General features: G+C 46.5%; 1 protein-coding gene across 1 annotated transcript; it reads right to left on the bottom strand.

Annotated features, from left to right (window-relative positions):
• Positions 1 to 1,762: 1,762 nt before the first annotated feature.
• On the bottom strand, positions 1,763 to 10,506 carry gjd4 (gap junction protein delta 4). Its single transcript, XM_078229333.1, has 3 exons — positions 10,443 to 10,506; positions 2,757 to 2,997; positions 1,763 to 2,660 (listed from the first exon to the last, which is right to left on the bottom strand). The coding sequence occupies exons 1-3, from the start codon at positions 10,504 to 10,506 to the stop codon at positions 1,763 to 1,765; spliced, it is 1,203 nt and encodes a 400-aa protein (XP_078085459.1).
• Positions 10,507 to 21,075: the final 10,569 nt, after the last annotated feature.

The raw sequence follows: 21,075 nt of genomic DNA on the forward strand, positions 1-21,075 counted from the left end.
ATCATATCAGCCATGATTGAATGGCGGAGCAGACTCAATGGGCCGAATGGCCAAATTCTGCTCCTATATCTTATGGTCTGATGGACCCGAGACCGGAAAATCCGACTCAAGGTCAACAGACCTTCCCATTGTCCGCCGCTCTCCCGCTCTGATTTTGTGGCAGGCTGGGTGGTAGAATTCCGGCGATGATCTTTATTCTCTACTGGCCTGAGATTAAAATAATGTTCTGTGTTCACCTTGTATGAATCATAGAATCATCGAATCCCTACAGTGCAGAAGGAGGCCATTCGGCCCATCGTGTCTGCACTGACCACAACCCTACTCAGCCCCTATCCCCATAGCGCCATGTATTTACTCTGCTAATCCTCCTGACACTAAGGGTCAATTTGGCACGGCCAATCAACCTAACACGCACACTTTTGGACAGTGGGAGGAAACCGGAGCATCCGGAGGAAACCCATGCAGACATGGGGAGAACGTGCAAACTCCACACAGACAGTGACCCAAGCCAGGAATCGAACCCAGGTCTCTGACGCTATGAGGCAGCAGTGCTAACCACTGTGCTACCGTGCCACACCGTGGGATAGAATGAGGTTGTAAATGGATTTTGCCAGGTTTGCTTTTCATTTTGCCATTTTCTGGATCTTTTTGTTTTGCCCACTCCATTTTATCTTGGGGTCATGTCTGGCCATGCTCCCAGGTTACATTCGGAATTCCTTGTCTTATCATTAATAAGAATTTACTAGTAATAAGGTAATTGATAATATGGACTGGTGACCAGAAGATAATCACTGAAGGGTCCCTGTGGGGCTGTACACTTGGCAGGCTGCGGTGCCTTTACTATGTTAGGGCTTTGGGATCTTTCCAGAGGAGTGACTCTGTCAACTCTGGAAAGTTGATTAGAGGTAGTGTCTCTGTTGCAGCTGCATACCACTGATCCTGAAACAGGTTGTCAGTCATTGTGCAGTCGATAACAGGCTCTTCTACACTATCACTGGTGGCGTGCAGCAACAATCACAATTTCTGCCCCCATTATATTTTAAACCCCAGATGGGTTGCATCTTGGCACAGTGGTTAGCACTGCAGCCTCACAGCGCCAGGGACCCGGGTTCAATTCCAGCCTCGGGTAACTGCCTGTGTGGAGTTTGCACGTTCTCCTCGTGTCCGCGTGGGTTTCCTCCGGGTGCTCCGGTTTCCTCCCACAGTCCGAAAGACATGCGGGTTAGGTGGATTGGCTGTGCTAAATTGGCCCTTAGTGTCAGGGGGATTAGCAGGGTAAATACGTGGGGATTACAGGGATAGGGCTTGGGTGGGATTGTTGTTGATGCATGCTCGATGGGCCAAGTGGCCTCTCTCTGCACTGTAAGGATGCTATAAATCTATGTAATAGAGTTTAGTCTTAAACTTTGAGCCTATCACTTGTGAGGCATCGGCTGTTGAACATCACAATTAGAAGGAATTATCTTAATATTCAAAAACACTCTTTACAACCATTCATCTGGATTAGAATGCACTCATTCACTTCCATTGCAACGATCTGCTTCTGATCCATTTCTCAGGACTGCAAAATACACTGCCACCTCCTGTCCTCCTGTGGCCATGGCATTTTTAGTCGCAAATAAGTCAATCGAATTCCTGTCTCTCACTGCACACCACTGATCACAGTACGTATGGGAATATCCCAGATGCATGGAGGATTTGAGCAGAGGTTGGTTGCCCTGTGATCCATGCTCAGGATTTTATTTTTTTTCGCTTTCTGCTGTTAAACCCACTCAGATTTCTTTCTTCTGCTGCCATTGCTGCAGTTTGATTGGTTGTCTGTCACCCGCATGTGAACAAGCCTGTACTCCTCCAACAGTTGGCTGTTGCTCAGCGGGTGTTGGGCGGCTTTCTGCAGGGTGTGCTGCCGCAGTCTGGAGCCTGGCTGATCCAGCAGGCGGGCCGTGTACCTGCGCAATGAATGAGCAGCCGTGCCCTGCTGGCTTTCGCAGAGGGCCAACCTGCTGCCACTCCCGTCAGGGGATGCGACCATCGAAGCAGAGCTGGATGCGATGACAGTGAGGTGTGTGTTGTTGCTGTTGGTGTTGGAGAGGGCCACGTCTTGTGGCTGCACCTCTGAGCGAGGAAAGGTTCCTTCGCCCTGCGCCGATTTTGTTCCACTGTCTGCGCTGGCCACACTCTCTGGCCTCTCCGGCACACCCATTTCATACCCTTGGACCGCCTTGTGCTCAGGAGGTTCATCGGTGTCCCCTGGGATATCGTGATACGACTCTTCTGGATAAAATGTCTTCATTTGCAACTTATTCTTCTTGTTTTGTTTTACAGCCTGCTTTATCACATAAACCAGGTCCACAAAATTCAGCAGAAAGGAGAAGGCAGTGACTCCAAACATAAAATTAGCCAGCAGTGTTTTCTCAGTAGGTCTGGAGGGGTAACAGGTCACTCTATTGGCACATGGGTAACTGGAGCAGACAAACCTATTTGGCACGAAAAATCCGAACAAGCAATAGTGGCCAACCCCAAATCCTACTTCCAATAAAGTCCTTAAAAGTAACTGAAGCACATAGGCCTTACAGAAATTAAGAATTCTGTGCCTTATTCTGAGCCCCTCTGTTTCACCATGGCTGTCCTCCAAATGGAGATTTGTCTCACAGCTTTTTCTGGTTATGGAAGCTCTTCCCACTGGCATTTTTCGGATCGATGCAGTTTCAGCCTGGTTCCAAGAGCACTGGAGAGAGCTTTCTTTTGCATTTTGCATCGGCGCCCTGTGAGCCACATAGATAACAAACATCGCTAAAGGCAGGCAGAGTGCGGTGGCCTGCACAAACCAAAATCTACAGTGAGATACAGGGAAGAAGGCATCATAGCACACATTGGAGCATCCTGGCTGCATGGTGTCACAAGTGAATCTTGCTTGTTCGTCTTGGTACAGAGGATAGCCAACACCAATGATCACAAGTAGCCTGAACACTATCATCACTGTTATCCAGACCTTCCCTGAAAGAAGAACACAGAAAATATTACAGAATTACACAGAGTACTGTACATTTAGTCCCCATTTTACATTCAAAAATATTTTAAGAAATTAGCACAACAGCAATAAGAAGTATCTCTGGGTTGCCTGAAATGGCATCAACTATATATTGGAGGAAAGTTATTTTGCACAAAACAAGTAGGTTATAGGAAAACAGCAATCAGTGAGACCAGTTGGACAACTCTTTCAATGAGTCAGCATTAGCACAATGGGCCAAATGGCGTCCTTCTCTGTGATTATATTTGATGATAAGTGTGTTATTTATCAGTGAAATACTTGCTAATGTTGAGCCACCTCAACACTGCAACCAGACAAGGTATCACACTGGGAAACAAAGCGGGTCTGCATTTATTGTTCATTAGAAGAAAGGACTTGCATTTAAATACTGCATTTCACATAATAATGCTTCCCCGAATGCTTTACAGATAATGAACCATTCTTGTTTTGTTATTTTGTCAGCAAATTGTCCAAATTGAGCAAAAGCATTCATAAGACATTTATAAATGGTTTGGATGAGGGAACAAAATGTAACATCTTAAAGTTTGCCGATGACACCAAGTTGGGTGGGAGGGTGAACTGTGACGAGGATGCAGAGTCCTTCAGAATGATCTGGATAGTTTGGGTGAGCGGGCAAATGATTGGCAGATGCAGTATAATTTGGATAAATGTGAGGTTACTCACTTTGGAAGCAAAAACAAGAAGGCAGATTACTACCTGAATGGTTGTAAATTGGGAGAGGGGAGTGTGCAGTGAGACCTGAGTGTCCTTATGCACCAATCATTGAAGGCAAGCATGCAGGTGCAGCAGGCGGTAAAGAAGGCAAATGGCATGTTGGCCTTCATTGCGAGAGGTTTCGAATACAGGAGCAGGGATGTGTTGTTGCAATTATACAGGGCCTTGGTGAGGCCACACCGCGGGTTTTGTGTACAGTTTTGGTCTCCTTTTCTGAGGAAGGATGTTCTTGCTCTCTCGAGAGTGCAGCGAAGGTTTACCCGGCTAATCCCGGAGATGGCGGGACTGATGTATGAGAAGAGACTGACTAGGTTAGGACTGTTTTCGCTGGAGTTCAGACGAATGAGGGGGGCTCTCATAGAGATTTATAAAATTCTAACAGGACTAGACAGGGTAGATGCAAGGAGGATATTCCCTAGAGTCTAGAACCAGGGGTCACAGTCTGAGGATTCAGGGTAAACCATTTAGGATGAAGATAAGGAGACATTTCTTCACCCAAAAAGTGGTGAGCCTGTGGAATTCATTACCACAGGAAGTAGTTGATGCCAAAACAGTGAATGTATTCAAGAGGCGGCTGGATATAGCACTTGGGACGAATGGGATCAAAGGTTATGGGGAAAAAGCAGAATTAGGCTCTTGAGTTGGATGATCAGCCATGAAGGTAATGAATGGCAGAGCAAGCTCGAAGGGCCAAATGGTCTCATCCTGCTCCTATCTTCTATATTTGTATGTTAAGACCAAAAGACATAGGAACAGAATTAGGTGATTTGGCCCATCAAGTCTGCCCCGCCATTCAATCATGGCTGATATGATTCTCATCCCCATTCTCCTGCCTTCTCCCCATAACCTTTGATCTCCTTATTGATCAAGAACCTATCTATCTCTGTCTTAAAGACACTCAATGACCTGGCCTCCACAGCCCTCTGTAGCAATCTGTTCCACAGATTCACCACCCTCTGGCTGAAGAAATTCCTCCTCATCTCAGTTTTAAAGGAGAGTCCCTTCATTCTGAGACTGTGCCCTCAAGTTCTAGTCTCTGCCACTAGTGGAAACATCCTCTCCATGCCCACTCTATCTAGGCCTCTCAGTATTCTATAAGTTTCAATTAGATCCCCCCTCATCCTTCTAAACTCCATCAAGTACAGACCCAGACTCCTCAACCGCTCCTCATATGACAAACCCTTCAGCCCTGGGATCATTCTTGTGGACCTCCTCTGGACCCCCTCCAAGGCCAGCACATCCTTCCTAAGGTATGGGGCCCAAAACTGCTCACAATATTAGTGGAATTTAGCGGAAAATGGAAAGCGCTGAAACGTTTTAAAAACAATTCCGATATCTTGTAAATACGTCATAGAAAATAACTTATCTGGAGTTTAGAAGAATGAGTGGTGATCTCATTGTAACCTAGAAAATCTTGAAGGGACTTGAAAGGGTAAATGCTGAGAGATTTCTCCATTAGCTGGGAAATCTCAAACTCGGAGTGAGGCACATACACATGAAATGGGGCTGATAATTGAGGACTGAGATGAGGAGAAATTATTTCACTCAAATGTTTGTGAATCTTTGGAATTCTCTGCCCCAGAGGATCATGGATGCTCCAATATTGAATACATCGAATGCTGAGATATACAAATTTTCAGGGAAATAAGGGATATGAGGAACAGACGGGGTAAATGGAGTTCAAGCCCAGGATCAGCCATGATTGTACTGAATGGCAGAGCAGCCTCAATGGTCTATTCCTGCTCCTATTCCTTGTGCTCTTGTGTTGGAAATAGTGGTGTTGGGGGGCGGAAGTTGCTGCTCAACCACAAGAGGTAAAGTCCACAGCTCCCAGCTCCATTTCACTGCTGCATTTTCCCACCATACCGAACAATTAAATTTCAAATTGTAGAAACATCGTAGAAGCATTTCTTTAGAAGCTTTTTTTTAAAAATACCAAGTGTCCTCCTGTCTACGACAGGGCACTCAGGGTGAGATTTTAACTTGCTCAAAATCCATTCACTCACACAGAGTTAAAACAAGTCCCTTAGACTCCCCAATATTCTGCCACTGTGAACGTGACAGAGGGTGTATCTGCATTGGGTTGGGATCGCACGCAACACATTTCACCTTTCAACTCTGACCCCACTCTAAATCATGGAGGTAGTGTGGTGATGGTGGTGGGGGGTTGGTTAATATTAAGACCATGGTATTTGAGAATGTGTTCAAGAAGGTAACAAACTCTCAAGGTTCATCTGACAAAATAAACCAATGAAGCTTTGTTCTTGTGGAGGTCACAATTCTTCTCCTCATTACATGGCGTGGCATCATGGTGCGATTGTGAAAATTTTTGTGTTTGAAAAGTTCATTCAGCTCTTAAGCATTTTCCTTCAACTGTGGTACTGTGGCGCTCCCAGTCAATATTATGTATGTCATGCATAATTACACCCTGATATTAGAGAGTCTTTAGAATCTATTCCCAGCAACCCTTTGTTTTCACTCCATTCTTAAAACTAAAGCTGGATTGTCCTCATCTCATTTTACGAGTACAGCTCAAAGGGTTTCTGTACATCCAGTCGGAGCTTGCAATCCATCTACTAAAGTGTTCGCTATTGGGTAAAGGAGCTATTAAATTGACAGTAACTTGTCAGCACTGCGAAGACTAATCCTGTCCTCACGGCTGCACAGCCAAGCAAATGCTGGCTTGTGATGAGGAATTGGGAATCCTGGCTAATTCCATCCATCCCTACAATGCAGCCAAGTGGAGGCTGCATGCCCAGTCACTCACTAGAGGAACATGTGTCAGAGGTGTAGAAGTAAACCTGCACAGTCCAAGACACTGTTCGGGTTCTTGTCATTCTGGGCATAGACAGTACTGTTCATAGAATCCCTGCAGAAGGAGCCTGCACTGACAACAATCCCACCCAGGCCCTATCCCCGTAACGCCACATATTTACCATGCTAGACCCTCTGACACTAAGGAGCAATTTAGCATAGCCAGTCACCTAACCTGCACATTTTTTGATTTCATTTGATTTGATTTATTATTGTCACATGTATTAACATACAGTGAAAAATATTGTTTCTTGCGCGCTATACAAACAAAGCATATTGCTCATAGAGAAGGAAACGAGAGAGTGCAGAATGTAGTGTTACAGTCATAGCTAGGATGTAGAGAAAGATCAACTTAATGCAGGGTAAGCCCATTCAAAGGTCCATTGGCAGCAGGGAAGAAGCTGTTCTTGAGTCGGTTGGTACATGATCTCAACTTTTGTATCTTTCCTGTTGGAAGAAGGTGGAAGAGAGAATGTCTGGGGTGCGTGGGGTCCTTAATTATGCTGGCTGCTTTGCCGAGGCAGCGGGAAGTGCAGACAGAATCAATGGTTTGGGTGATGGATTGGGCTACGTTCACGACCTTTTGTAGTTCCTTGCGGTCTTGTGCAGAGCAGGAGCCATACCAAGCTGTGATATAACCAGAAAGAATGCTTTCTATGGATCTTTGGACTGTGGGAGGAAACTAGAGCACCCGGAGGAAACCCACACAGACACGAGGAGAATGTGCAAAATCCACAGAGTCACCAAGGCCAGAATTGAACCCAGGTCCCTGTCATAGTGAAGCAGCAGTGCTAACTACTGTGTCACTGTGCTGCCCTTCATGTTATTATGCAATTTCAAATGTTGCCTTTTTGAATTGTCTGTCGAATCTTGCAAGATTTTGTGAAGACCTTTATCACATCTGATTTTGCAGACTATTCGTGAAATGTCCTGTAGGAAAGGAAATCTGCCATCCTCACCCAGTGTCACCTACATGTGACTCCAGATCCTTAGCATTGTGGTTGACTCCTAACTGTTCTCTGCAATGGTCTAGCAATCCCCGTGTTTCAAAGACAATTAGAGAAGGGCAACAAATGCTGGCCCAGCCAGCGATGCCCATGACCCATAGAAAAAAATCCTGTCTCTTGCTACATTTTTACCAGAAGAGCTGACAACGGTGGTTTACAGGCAGCGATAACAAGGAATGGTGGGGTTAAATGGAATTATTCATTCAAAGAAATTTGGGCTAGGTAATTGCAGTACTCCATCAAGCTTATAAATTGATAAATAGATAAAATTGTTTTTAACAATTGTCAATGTCTAATCTCAGTTTGAAGTCAAGGGCTGGGATTTTACGATCTCGCTCGAGCGAGACTGGTTAATCCCGCTCGAGGTCAACAGACATTTCTATTGTCCGCCCCCCGCCTGTGGTGGGCGGGGCGGTCAAATTCTGGTGAAGATATCTATAAAGAGAATGCTGTTTTTATTACTGATGTTTTTATCTTTGAGTGACAGCATTAGTCTAAAAAGAGATTATTTAATCACTTTATGGTCAGGAGGCTTAATTAGGGACAATTTTGTAACCATGATGGTTTGCATGAGATATCTGGATATTCCTAAATTTAAATGTTCTAGTGTACGTGAACACATGAAGTAATTTCCCATTTTGTTGCCACCCCCAGAGATTTTCTAATCCACTCCCTGAATAAATTTTTCTCAAATTGGGGTCAGAGGAACCTGGGACCATTTGAATGAGGGTTTGGGCATCAGCCAAAGGTTACAGATTGGGCTGAGTTTGGGCATGGCATGGATATGGGCTGGCAGCTCGAATTGGAGTTCAGAGCTAGTGGGAATTTAGGTAAGGACATCTTTATGTTGTTTGGAGCGGCATGGTGGCACAGTGGTTAGCACTGCTGCCTTACAGCACCCGGAATCCGGGTTCGAGTCTCGGCTTGGGTCACTGTCTGTGTGGAGTTTGCACATTCTCCCCATGTCTGTGTGGGTTTCCTCCAGTTTCCACCCACAGTCTGAAAGGCGTGCTGTTTAGGTGCATTGACCCGAACGGGCACCGGGGTGTGGTGACTAGGGAAATTTCACTGTAACTTCATTGCAGTGTTAATGTAAGCCTTGTGACTAATAAATAAACTTTAATTCAAAATGAGTGTTTATTTTGAGGCGGGAGCTTTTGTTCTATTTGAATTTGCTGGAGAAAGGAGGGATTTGTAGCTTCAACAACTCTGATGTCACCCATCCAACTTCCAATTGGTGTTTCTCTCTCTACCTCTGGCCAAGGGGTCAAAAATTGTGGGTATGGACAATTGTTTGTTGGGATCAAAAACACAGAAGTCTTATTGGGTTGGTGTGTGGTACGGCAAAGAGTAACACTTCTTAACACTTTATTCAACATTAAATGCTGCATTCAGACACCAAAGGAGAGGACAAAGAGTGAGATGACATAGACACGCAGAAGCAACTAGTGAAAGACTGTCAGAGCTGTCCCCAGATGGAGATTGAGAAGAGGAACATGAAAAGGCGGAGAAGGGGCCTGGAGTTTCCTTTGTATTTGCACCCAGCTGCACAAATCAAGCGGCTTAAAAGATTGGGGAATTTTGGGTGACTACATTCCATCCAAGTGTCCTTGATCTTTGCCATTTTTCCATCAAACCTTTTCAAAAAATGTTATTCCTTTCTCAAAGCCAATATGCAGAATGAACGGTGAGCCCTTAATCCACTTCTTTGCTCAAAAAACAAAGGAAACTCCAGGCCCCTTCTCCATCTTTTTATGTTTCTCTTCCATCTTGGGATGGCCCTTACAGTCTTTCACTAGTTGCTTCTGTGTATCTATGTCATCTCACTCTTCGTCCTCTCCTTTGCTCCAAGAAACAATTCAAATTAAATCTAATTCATGGGTCCCCACAAGAGAGACATAAAGATCCAAGCTGACAAGAACAGGCATTACATCTGATCTCACGTTTGATCCCATGCTTGATTAGGTTAGGTGCATTGACTCGAACAGGCGCCAGACTGTGGCGACTAGGGGAATTTCACAGTAACTTCATTGCAATGTTAATGTAAGCCTTACTTGTGACTAATAAATAAACTTTAAAAAACTTTAATACTCTAGCTGTGGCCTAACCAATGCTTTGTACAGTTCCAGCATAGCTCTTAGCCTCAGGTAATAAAGGCAAGTATACTGTCTGCCTTCTTAACCACTTAATCTGCCTGTCCTACCGATGTACATGCATACTAAGGTCCCTCTGATCCTTGGTGCTTCCTGGGGTCCTGCGTTCATTATGTATTCCCTTGCCTTGTTGTCCTGCCTAAGTGCATCACCTCACACTAATCCGGATTGAATTCCATTTGCCACAGATCAGCCCATCTGATCAACCCATCTATATCCTCCTGGCATCTGAGGCTATCCTCCTCATCATTAATCACCCTTTTCAGGTCTAACTTTTAGGGTTCTGCCCAAAGAGTAAAGCCAAGGCCAGAGACTGAGCAAATATTGGAGTGCGAGAGAGGTAAGTAGAGAAAGGGACACTATGCCCAAGAGATTGTAAATGTTTACTATTAATGCTGACACTTTCCTAACCGTTGCATACTTTCTGTATTATACAGCTGAACCCATTATTAGCCTCAATAACTGAATACATTGCAGTGACACACACGTTTTCACGTAAGACTTGCTACCCTTTATGATTATATAGAATATGATATATAATATTTAATGGTGCGTTTAACATTACAGCCGTGAAAGTGTGAAGACTTCCGAGACCATAGCAGAGATACTACAGAGATATGTTTCTGTGTGTTTAACAGTTACAACACGGGGCAGCGAAATACAAGACAGATATACTGACAGTGTTCACTGGGTCTCACTCACCGACCACTGTAAGGTTGTAGTTGAGGGCGAAGGCCACTAAACCCAGATTGTTCAACCTCCCCATCTCCAACCGAGCAGCAGAAACAAGCGCCTCCAGACAAAATAAACCCTCCGGCCAAAATAATGGCAGAATACCTTCTTCACAACTGAAAGAGAAAAAGAAAGTGGTCAGATTTTGCACTGGGTTCTAAACATTTATTATTATTATTATTTGATTATTATTTCCTCAGCATAAATGCAAAGGTTCCAGGCGATGCTGGTCTCTGGAAACCCAAGGAGTCCAGCCCAGCCGTTCTGCTGTCACCTTCACAGGCTGTCTCCCTTGTGACAACTGCACAGACAATAGGAGTCTCGGCGCATCTCACCCACTGAGGGCTATTCTTACCGACCAAAGGCATTCCAGCATCCTGACAGATCCCAGATATTTTGGTCCAGCCCATTTCAGGAAAATGATAGAAGCTTGCGGGATTAGATCGGATCACTAGGGTGTTCCCTTTGACCGTCAGAATGAGACAAGAAATACCTTATTTCCCCCACCCCCCGCCTCATAGTTCGAGAAGATACAGAATCCAGTAGAGTTGGGGAGGTCCTGTTCGGTTTATTTGATAGTAAGCATCGAAGGACAAGAGTGAAATTTATGATCAAAGAGGAACAGGTTATGTCAGCATCTGGAGCTGACTTTGTTTATATTCTAGGTGGACAAACTGTTTACAATCTAGGTTGAAAATCTGGGGTCCACTAACTGGTTGGCAAGTGATCCCACAAGGTCTGACCATTCGATTTCTGTCCGTCTGGGACCAGGACCGATCATATTTCAGGTTGAGGGGCCAGCTATCAATTTTATTTCTTTCAGAAAATAGATTTAATTTTTGGGAGGCAGTAGTTTGAAACATCACAATAGGAATTAGGAGCAGAAGTACGCAAATACAGCCCTTCAAGCCTGCTCCGCCATTCAATCAGATCATGGCTGATCTCTCCCTGGTCTCAAATCCACCTCCCCACCTATTCCCCATATCCCTCTCCTTTTTTTGAATTAGAAATATATCTATCTCCCTCTTAAAACCATTCAACGGTTCAGACTCCACCGCATTATGGGGCAGCGAATTCCACAAATTCACCACTCCCTGCCAGAAATAGTTCCTCCTCATCTCAGTTTTAAATCTACTGCCTCTCAACCTATACCTGTGACCTCTTGTTCTACATTGCCCCATAAGAGGAAGCATTTGGTCTACATTTACTTTATCAGTCCCTTTTAAAATTTTATATACTTCGATCAGATCCCCTCTCCTCCTAAACTCCAGTGAGTATAAGCTTAATCTCTCCTCATACATCAACCCTTTCATCCCCGGAATCAATCTGGTGTATGTAGCTAACTTGGGAGCAACTTTGGACCTACAGTTCCCAAAGCTTTCTCCTGCTGCAGGTTTTCCTCACTCTGTGCCTGGGTCTCTTGTAGACTCTGGTGGAAATTAATCACTACAATTAATCAACAATTCCATTCATATAAAATCAAGTGACTGGCAAGATGGCAAAAGGTGAATTAGGTGGAACTTTGGTCATTTATTTGTCAAGCAACTCCTATGTCCTTATTGTTTCTGGCACATGAACCCTGTGCACAAGAAAAGGATGAACCCTTGTGGGTTGAGTGCATTCTATGTATTCCCCCACTTCTTGGGACACTTGTTGAATGTTACCTCAGCTGCAATAAAACACATGTTCTGCAACAAAGGTACTTTTTTTCCATTAGATAATTGTCACCAATGTTTGGGATTAAGGACGCAGGGTCCCTGGAAAGCTGGCAGTGTTGGTAGGAGTCCGTTGCACACTGAAGGATGGAAACTATTCTTTATATCGAATTGGATAGGTATGAAAATGGAAATAAGCACATCATCACCAAACTTAACATGATTTATTAATCAGACAGATGAATTAAGAGATAGCGTAAACCAGTACTTATTACCCATCCCTAACTGCCCTTGAGAAGGTGCTGGAGAGCTGCCTTCTTGAAGCACTGCAGTCCATAGAAATCATAGAAACCCTACAGTACAGAAAGAGGCCATTCGGCCCATCGAGTCTGCACCGACCACAATCCCACCCAGGCCCTACCCCCATATCCCTACATATTTTACCCGCTAATCCCTCTAATCTACGCATCCCAGGACACTAAGGAACAATTTTAGCACGGCCAATCAACCTAACTCGCACATCTTTGGACTGTGGGAGGAAACCGGAGCACCCGGAGGAAACCCACGCAGACATGAGGAGAATGTGCAAACTCCACACAGACAGTGACCCAAGCCGGGAATCAAACCCAGGTCCCTGGAGCTGTGAAGCAGCTGTGCTAACCACTGTGCTACCGTGCCGCCCTGTACTACGTCCATGTAGAGTAGGTACACCCACAGTGCTGTTAGGGAGGGAATTCTAGGATTTTGATCCAGTGACAGTGAAGGAACAGTGATATATTTACAAGTCAGGATGGTGGGTAGCTTGGAGGGGAACTTCCAGGTGGTGGTGTTCCCATGTGTCTGCTACATTTCTCACTCTTGATGGTAGTTGTTGTGGGTTTGAAAGGTGCAATCTAGGGAGGCTTGGTGAATTCCTGCAGTGCATCTTGTGGATGGTTCACACTGCTGCCACTGTTAATTGGTGGTGGAGGGAGTGAATATTTGTGGATGGGGTGCCAATCAAGCAGAATGCTTTCTCCTGGTGTGGTGAACCATAGATGGTTACCACTATGGGTACTGAACCATAGATGGTTAGCACTATGGGTACTTGTACATATGTTACTGTTGTCACTGTTGGGGTTAGGGTTGGGGTGTTCTACCTGTTGGTATTGTTCTGTGGTACACTCTGGTTGCCTCCGCCTTCCTGTAGGAGTATAAAGGTCACTGCACTGCCGGGTGACCCTTTAGTCTGGGATTGTATTGTTATATAGTATGCTCCATTCTTGTTACTAATAAAAGCCTTTATTTCCCGGGTACGATCCAGCCTCCCGAGTGATTTAATCGCGCATCAATTTTATTAGTAACAATTTTGGTAAAAAAAAAACCATGGAGCAAATGTTAAAACCCGATCGACTTACCTTAGATCCGCGTGCAGCTGGCGTGTCGAACACTTTCGACCATTGGTTGAAGTGTTTTCAAGACTATATCGATGCCTCAACAGCCATTCAAAACGACGCCGATAGACTGCGGGTCCTCCACGCAAGGGTAAGCGACACTGTATATTCATCAATCCGTGATGCCCAAGACTACAAAGGGGCCATCGAACTACTTAAGAAACTGTACAACAAACCGCCAAACGAGATCCATGCTCGACACCTTCTAGCCACTCGACGGCGGCAGCCCGGTGAAATGACGGGACAGTACCTGCGCGAACTTCAGCAGCTAGCCAGAGCCTGCAATTGCAAGCCAGTGTCGGCGACCCAGTATACTAACGATTTGATCCGAGATGCGTTCGTGGCGGGAATCGGTTCATCCTATATTCGCCTGCGGCTGCTAGAGCAAGGTAACTTAGACCTAGCTAAGACAGTGGAATTGGCTGACACGATGGAAACGGCCTCCAGAAGACTAGAAACTTACCCCACCGACCACGTGGGAACATCGTGGCAAGTACAGCCACTGACTCAACTCTACCCAGCGGCTCCGAGAAACTGCGCGATCGTGCTTTCAACCTCGGACCTGACGACGGCGGCAGCTCCAGGAGGCCCGCGGTGCTATTTCTGTGGATTGGCGAAACACCCTCGGCAGCGATGTCCGGCCAGAACGGTATTTTGCTCCGCGTGTGGGAAGAAAGGGCACTATGCCAAAGTGTGCAGAGCTAAACCACCCTCGAAGCATAGCAGTGCGGCGTGTGATTCTCCAGAATCTGTCTCCTTGTCTCCGGCTTCATCGAGGTCTTCCACCACGTGCGATTCACGAGCGCCGCCATTCCTCACGACGACGACGCAAGACACGTGCGACCTGCGGGTGCCGCCACTTTCAGCGCCACCATGTGCGATCCATGGGTGCAGCCATTTTGGTCGGCACCGACCGCAGACAACCAGCAGGGGTCATCATCATCAACCATCTCAGCTGCCTGCAGTTGCACTCAAGACTCAATGGTGGCGTCAATCATCCTGGACCAGGCCAAGCCTCACAGACTCGACAAGTCCATGATGGGCATAGAGGTAAATGGAATCCTAATACATTGTCTGTTTGACAGCGGGAGCACGGAGAGTTTCATTCATCCTGACACCGTGAAACGGTGCGGTCTCCGAGTACAGACTGTCAGACAGACAATTTCTATGGCGTCGAGGTCCCGATCTGTTACCGTTCTTGGGAGCTGCATGGTCAACCTAACGGTGCGGGGCACAGTTTATGAGAACTTCAGGCTCCTCGTGTTACCGCACCTTTGTGCTCCGATACTCCTGGGACTAGACTTTATGGTCCACCTGAGGAGTGTGACCCTGCAGTACGATGGGCCACTCCCTCCACTTTCAGTGGGAGAACAGCAGCCTCCAAATTGCCCAGCGCGCTCCACGTGCAGTCTCTCGACACTCAGAATCACCCCGCCATCTTTATTCGAGAATCCCGTGCCAGGCTGCAAGCCCATCGCAACTAAGAGCAGGCGTTACAGCGCTGAGGATTGGATCTTTATTCGATCTGAGGTTCAGCGGCTCCTCAGGGAAGGGATCATTCAACCTAGCACTAGCCCATGGAGAGCACAAGTCGTGGTGGTTAAAACTGGAGACAAACCCCGGATGGTCATAGATTATAGTCAGACCATTAATAGATACACGCGGCTGGACGCGTATCCTCTCCCGCGCATATCTGACATGGTCAACCAGATTGCGCAGTACCGGGTGTTCTCCACCATTGACTTGAAGTCAGCTTACCACCAGCTCCCCATTCGCCCAGAGGACCGAAAATATATGGCCTTTGAGGCGGATGGTCGTCTCTACCACTTCTTAAGGGTCCCCTTTGGCGTCACGAATGGGGTCTCGGTCTTCCAGCGTGCAATGGACCGAATGGTGGACCAAAATGGGCAACGGGTTACCTTCCCGTACCTGGACAACGTCACTATCTGCGGCCATGACCAGCAGGATCACGATGCCAATCTCCTAAAGTTTTTACGCACTGCGTCTCGCCTGAATCTGACCTATAACAGGGAGAAGTGTGTATTTAGCAAACGCCGCTTAGCAATTCTCGGATACGTGGTGGAAAACGGGGTCCTTGGCCCTGACCCAGACCGTATGCGTCCCCTCCTTGAACTTCCCCTACCCACTAGCATCAAAGCACTGAGAAGATGCTTAGGCTTCTTCTCGTATTACGCACAGTGGGTTCCCAATTGTGCGGACAAAGCCCGTCCGCTCATAAAATCTACCTCTTTTCCCCTGGCAGCAGAGGCTCGCTTAGCCTTTGAAGGTATAAAAGCTGACATCGCGAAAGCCACGATGCACGCTGTCGATGAGTCCATCCCCTTTCAGGTGGAGAGTGATGCATCTGATTTCGCCCTGGCCGCCACACTTAACCAGGCGGGCAGGCCCGTCGCCTTTTTCTCTCGCACCCTCCAAAGCCCTGAAATTCGGCACGCCGCGGTGGAAAAAGAGGCTCAGGCCATTGTGGAGGCCGTCCGGCATTGGCGCCATTACTTGGCTGGAAAACGATTCACCCTGCTCACGGACCAGCGGTCCGTGGCGTTCATGTTCAACAACACGTTATGGGGTAAGATCAAAAATGATAAAATCTTGAGGTGGAGAATCGAACTCTCCACCTACAACTATGATATCATGTACCGTCCGGGGAAGCTCAATGAGCCCTCAGGCGCCCTGTCGTGTGGAACATGTGCCAGTGTGCAGGAGGATCTGTTACAGGCCCTCCACAATGATCTCTGCCATCCGGGGATCACTCGGCTCTTCCATTTCGTAAAGGCCCGGAATCTACCCTACTCAGTAGAGGATGTCAGGTCAATAACCCGAAGCTGCCAGGTATGTGCTGAATGCAAGCCGCACTTCTACCGACCTGACAGGGCACACCTCATTAAGGCCACTCGCCCTTTTGAAAGACTGAGTGTGGATTTCAAGGGCCCCCTTCCTTCGACAGATCGGAATGTGTACTTCCTCAACATGATTGACGAGTATTCCCGATTCCCTTTTGCCATTCCCTGTTCAGACATGACCGCTGCCACGGTTATCAAAGCATTGCGGGATCTTTTCACCCTGTTTGGTTACCCCAGCTATATCCACAGTGATAGGGGCTCGTCATTTATGAGTGACAACTTGAGGCAATACCTGCTCTCAAAAGGGATTGCCTCAAGTAGAACTATGAGTTACAACCCCAGGGGTAACGGGCAGGTTGAAAGAGAAAATGCTCCAGTCTGGAAGGCTGTCTTACTGGCGTTGAGGTCTCAGGGTCTTCCAGTCTCCCGTTGGCAAGAGGTACTTTCTGATGCGCTCCATTCAATCCGGTCCCTCCTGTGTACGGCAACCAACGCTACCCCACATGAGCGGATGTTTACCTTCCCTAGGAAGTCTTCCTCTGGGACCTCACTGCCGTCTTGGTTGATGTTCTCAGGACCTGTCCTCCTGCGGCGGCATGTTAGGACCTGCAAGTCCGACCCTTTGGTTGAACAGGTCCATCTCCTCCACGCCAACCCTCAATATGCCTATGTGGCATATCCTGATGGGGAGAGGACACGGTCTCTATTCGAGATCTGGCGCCTGCAGGGGACTTGGAAAACCCTGTCGCTCCCGCACCCCTGATTAGGGACCCCTTGACCTTTATCTCCCCTCCTGACACGGCGCGGGCAGTATCGGGACCACCACTTAATCCTCTTACTCCCGTGTACAGCTTGCCTGAGTCCAGGAGATTGTCGCCACCTCGGGGCGTGCTCGAGTCCAGGGGATTGTCGCCACCTCGTGGTCCACCTGTCCGTGATGAACTGGAGGAGTCACTGGACACCACCTTGGAGAGAGGGTCATCACGGTCACCAGAACCGGCGCTACCGCCAGTGTTGAGGAGGTCGCAGAGACGGTGCGGCCCTCCAATACGACTGAACTTGTGAATATATGGACAGTTCGTACTGGTTTCTTTTGCCCCACTGGCCTTTGTTTTAAAGGAGGGGTGAATGTGGTGAACCATAGATGGTTACCACTGTGGGTACTGAACCATAGATGGTTAGCACTATGGGTACTTGTACATATGTTACTGTTGTCACTGTTGGGGATAGGGTTGGGGTGTTCTACCTGTTGGTATTGTTCTGTGGTACACTCCGGTTGGCTCCGCCTACCTGTAGGAGTATAAAGGTCACTGCACTGCTGGGTGACCCTTTAGTCTGGGATTGTGTTGTTATATAGTATGCTCCATTCTTGTTACTAATAAAAGCCTTTATTTCCCGGGTACGATCCAGCCTCCCGAGTGATTTAATCGCGCATCACCTGGATGATGTCTAACTTCATGAGTATTGTTACAGCTGTACTCATCAGCAAAAAGATACAAAAGTCTGAGGTCAGGTATCAACTGACTTAAGAACAGCTTCTTCCCTGCTGCCCTCAGACTTTTGAATGGACGTACCATACATTAAACTGATCTTTCTCTACACCCTAGCTATGACTATAACACTGTATACTTCACCCTCTCCTTTCCTTCTCCCCTATGTACTCCATGAACAGTATGCTTTGTCTTATAGCACGCAAGAAACAATATTTTTCACTATATACCAATACATGCGACAATAATAAATCAAATCAAATCAAATCAAAACATCCAGGTAAGTGGAGAGTATTCCATTATGCTCCTGACTTGTGCCTTGTCTATGGTAGACAGGCTTTGGGAGCCTACAGGTGAGTTGTTCACCATAGGATTCCTAGCTTCTGACCTGCTCTTGTAGCCACAGTATTTATATAGCTAGTCCAATTCAGTTTCTGGTTAATGGTAACCCCTCAGGATGTGATTGTGGAGGATTCAGCAATGACAATGTCTTTTGATGTCAAGGGGTGATGGTTCGATCCTCTCTTGTTGGAGTTGGTCAGTGCCTGACACTTGTGTGGTGTGAATGTTCCTTGCCACTTATCAATCCAAACCTGGGTACTGTCCAGTTCTTGCTGCACAGGGATATGGACAGCTTCAGGATCTGAGGAGTCACGAATGGTGCTAAATATTGTGCAATCATTAACAAATATCTCCACCTCTGACCTTAAGATGGAGGGAAGTTCTTTGATGAAGCAGCTGAAGATGGTTGGGCCTAGGATGCTGTCCTGAGGAACTTAGAACATAGAACAGTACAGCACAGAACAGGCCCTTCAGCCCACGATGTTGTGCCGAGCTTTATCTGAAACCAAGATCAAGCTATCCCACTCCCTATCATCCTGGTGTGCTCCATGTGCCTATCCAATAACCGCTTAAATGTTTCTAAAGTGTCTGACTCCACTATCACTGCAGGCAGTCCATTCCACACCCCAACCACTCTCTGCGTAAAGAACCTACCTCTGATATCCGTCCTGTATCTCCCACCACGAACCCTATAGTTATGCCCCCTTGTAATAGCTCCATCCACCCGAGGAAATAGTCTTTGAACGTTCACTCTATCTATCCCCTTCATCACTTTATAAACCTCTATTAAGTCTCCCCTCAGCCTCCTCCGCTCCAGAGAGAACAGCCCTAGCTCCCTCAACCTTTCCTCATATGACCTACCCTCCAAACCAGGCAGCATCCTGGTAAATCTCCTCTGCACTCTTTCCAGCGCTTCCACATCCTTCTTATAGTGAGGTGACCAGAACTGCACACAATATTCCAAATGTGGTCTCACCAAGGTCCTGTACAGTTGCAGCATAACCCCACGGCTCTTAAACTCCAACCCCCTGTTAATAAAAGCTAACACACTATAGGCCTTCTTCACAGCTCTATCCACTTGACTGGCAACCTTTAGAGATCTGTGGATATGGACCCCAAGATCTCTCTGTTCCTCCACAGTCTTCAGAACCCTACCTTTGGCCCTGTAATCCACATTTAAATTTGTCCTACCAAAATGAATCACCTCACATTTATCAGGGTTAAACTCCATTTGCCATTTTTCAGCCCAGCTTTGCATCCTATCTATGTCTCTTTGCAGCCTATAACAGCCCTCCACCTCATCCACTACTCCACCAATCTTGGTGTCATCAGCAAATTTACTGATCCACCCTTCAGCCCCCTCCTCTAAGTCATTAATAAAAATCACAACTTCTACAGTGATGTCCTGGAACTGAATGGAATGATTAACCTCCAACCACCGCAATCTTCCTTTCCGCTAGATATGACTCAAACTAACAGAGAGTCTTCCCCTAATTCCCATTGACACCAGTTTTGCTGAGGATCCTTGATGCCATACGCGGTCAAATGCTGCCTTGACGTCAAGGCCAGTCTCTCTCACCTCAACTCTGGAATTGAACTATTTTTTTCCATGTTTGAACGAAGGCTGTAATGAGACAAGGAGTTGAGTGATCCTGATAGAAACCATACTGAGCGTCAGTAAACAGATTATTGCTAAGTAAGTACCATTTACATGGAGCTTTTGATGTCTTCTTCCATCACGTTGCTGAAGATCGAGAGTAGACTGATGGGGCAGTAATTGGCTGGGTTGCATTTGTCCTGCTTTTTGTGTACAGGACATACCTAGGCAATTTTCCACATTGCCAGGTAGATGCCAGTGTTGTAGCTGGAACAACTTGGCAAGGGGTGTGGCATGTTCTGGAGCACAGTTCTTCAGTACTATTGCCGGAATATTATCAAAATCCATTGCCTTTGCGACATCCAGTGCCTTCAGCCATTTCTTGATATCACGTGGAGTGAATTAAATTGGCTGAAGACAGTTATCTGTGATGCTGGGGCCTTAAGAAGAGGCCAAGATGGATCATCTGCTTGACACTTCTGGTTGAAGTTTGTTACTAATACTTCAGCCTTACCTTTTGCACTGATTAGGCTCAACCGTGCTGCACTCCCCCATCGTTGAGGAATGGGATATTTGTGGAGCCTCCTCATCTTGTTAGTTTTTTAATCGCCCGCCATCATCCCCAACTAGCTGTGGCAGGAATACAATCTGATCCATTGGCTATGGAGTCACTAAACTCTGACTATCCATTGCTACTTCTACTATTTGGCATGCATGTAGACCTGTGATATAGCTTCACCAGATTGATTCCACATTTTTAGGTATGTCTGGTGCTCTCCTGGCATGTCTTCATACACTCTTCATTGAATCAAGGTTGATCCTACAGTTTGATGATAATGACGGAGGGAAGTTCTTTGATGAAGCAGCTGAACATGGTTGGGCCTAGGATGCTGCCCTGAGGAACTTCTACAGTGATGTCCTGGAACTGAATGGAATGATTAACCTCCAACCACCACAATCTTCCTTTCTGCTAGATATGACTCAAACTAGCAGAGAGTTTTCCCCTAATTCCCATTGACTCCAGTTTTGCTTGGGATCCTTAATGCCATACTCGGTCAAATGCTGCCTTGATGTCAAGGCCAGTCTCTCTCACCTCAACTCTGGAGTTGAACTATGAGTGGGGGATAAGCCAGGCCATGAGGTTACAGATTGTGGTTGAGTAGAATTCTGCTGCTAATGGCCCAAAGCATCTCATCGATGTCTAATTTTGAGTTCCTACATTTGT

The sequence above is a fragment of the Mustelus asterias genome, chromosome 2, assembly GCF_964213995.1.
Source record: "Mustelus asterias chromosome 2, sMusAst1.hap1.1, whole genome shotgun sequence".
NCBI classification, from domain to species: domain Eukaryota; kingdom Metazoa; phylum Chordata; class Chondrichthyes; order Carcharhiniformes; family Triakidae; genus Mustelus; species Mustelus asterias.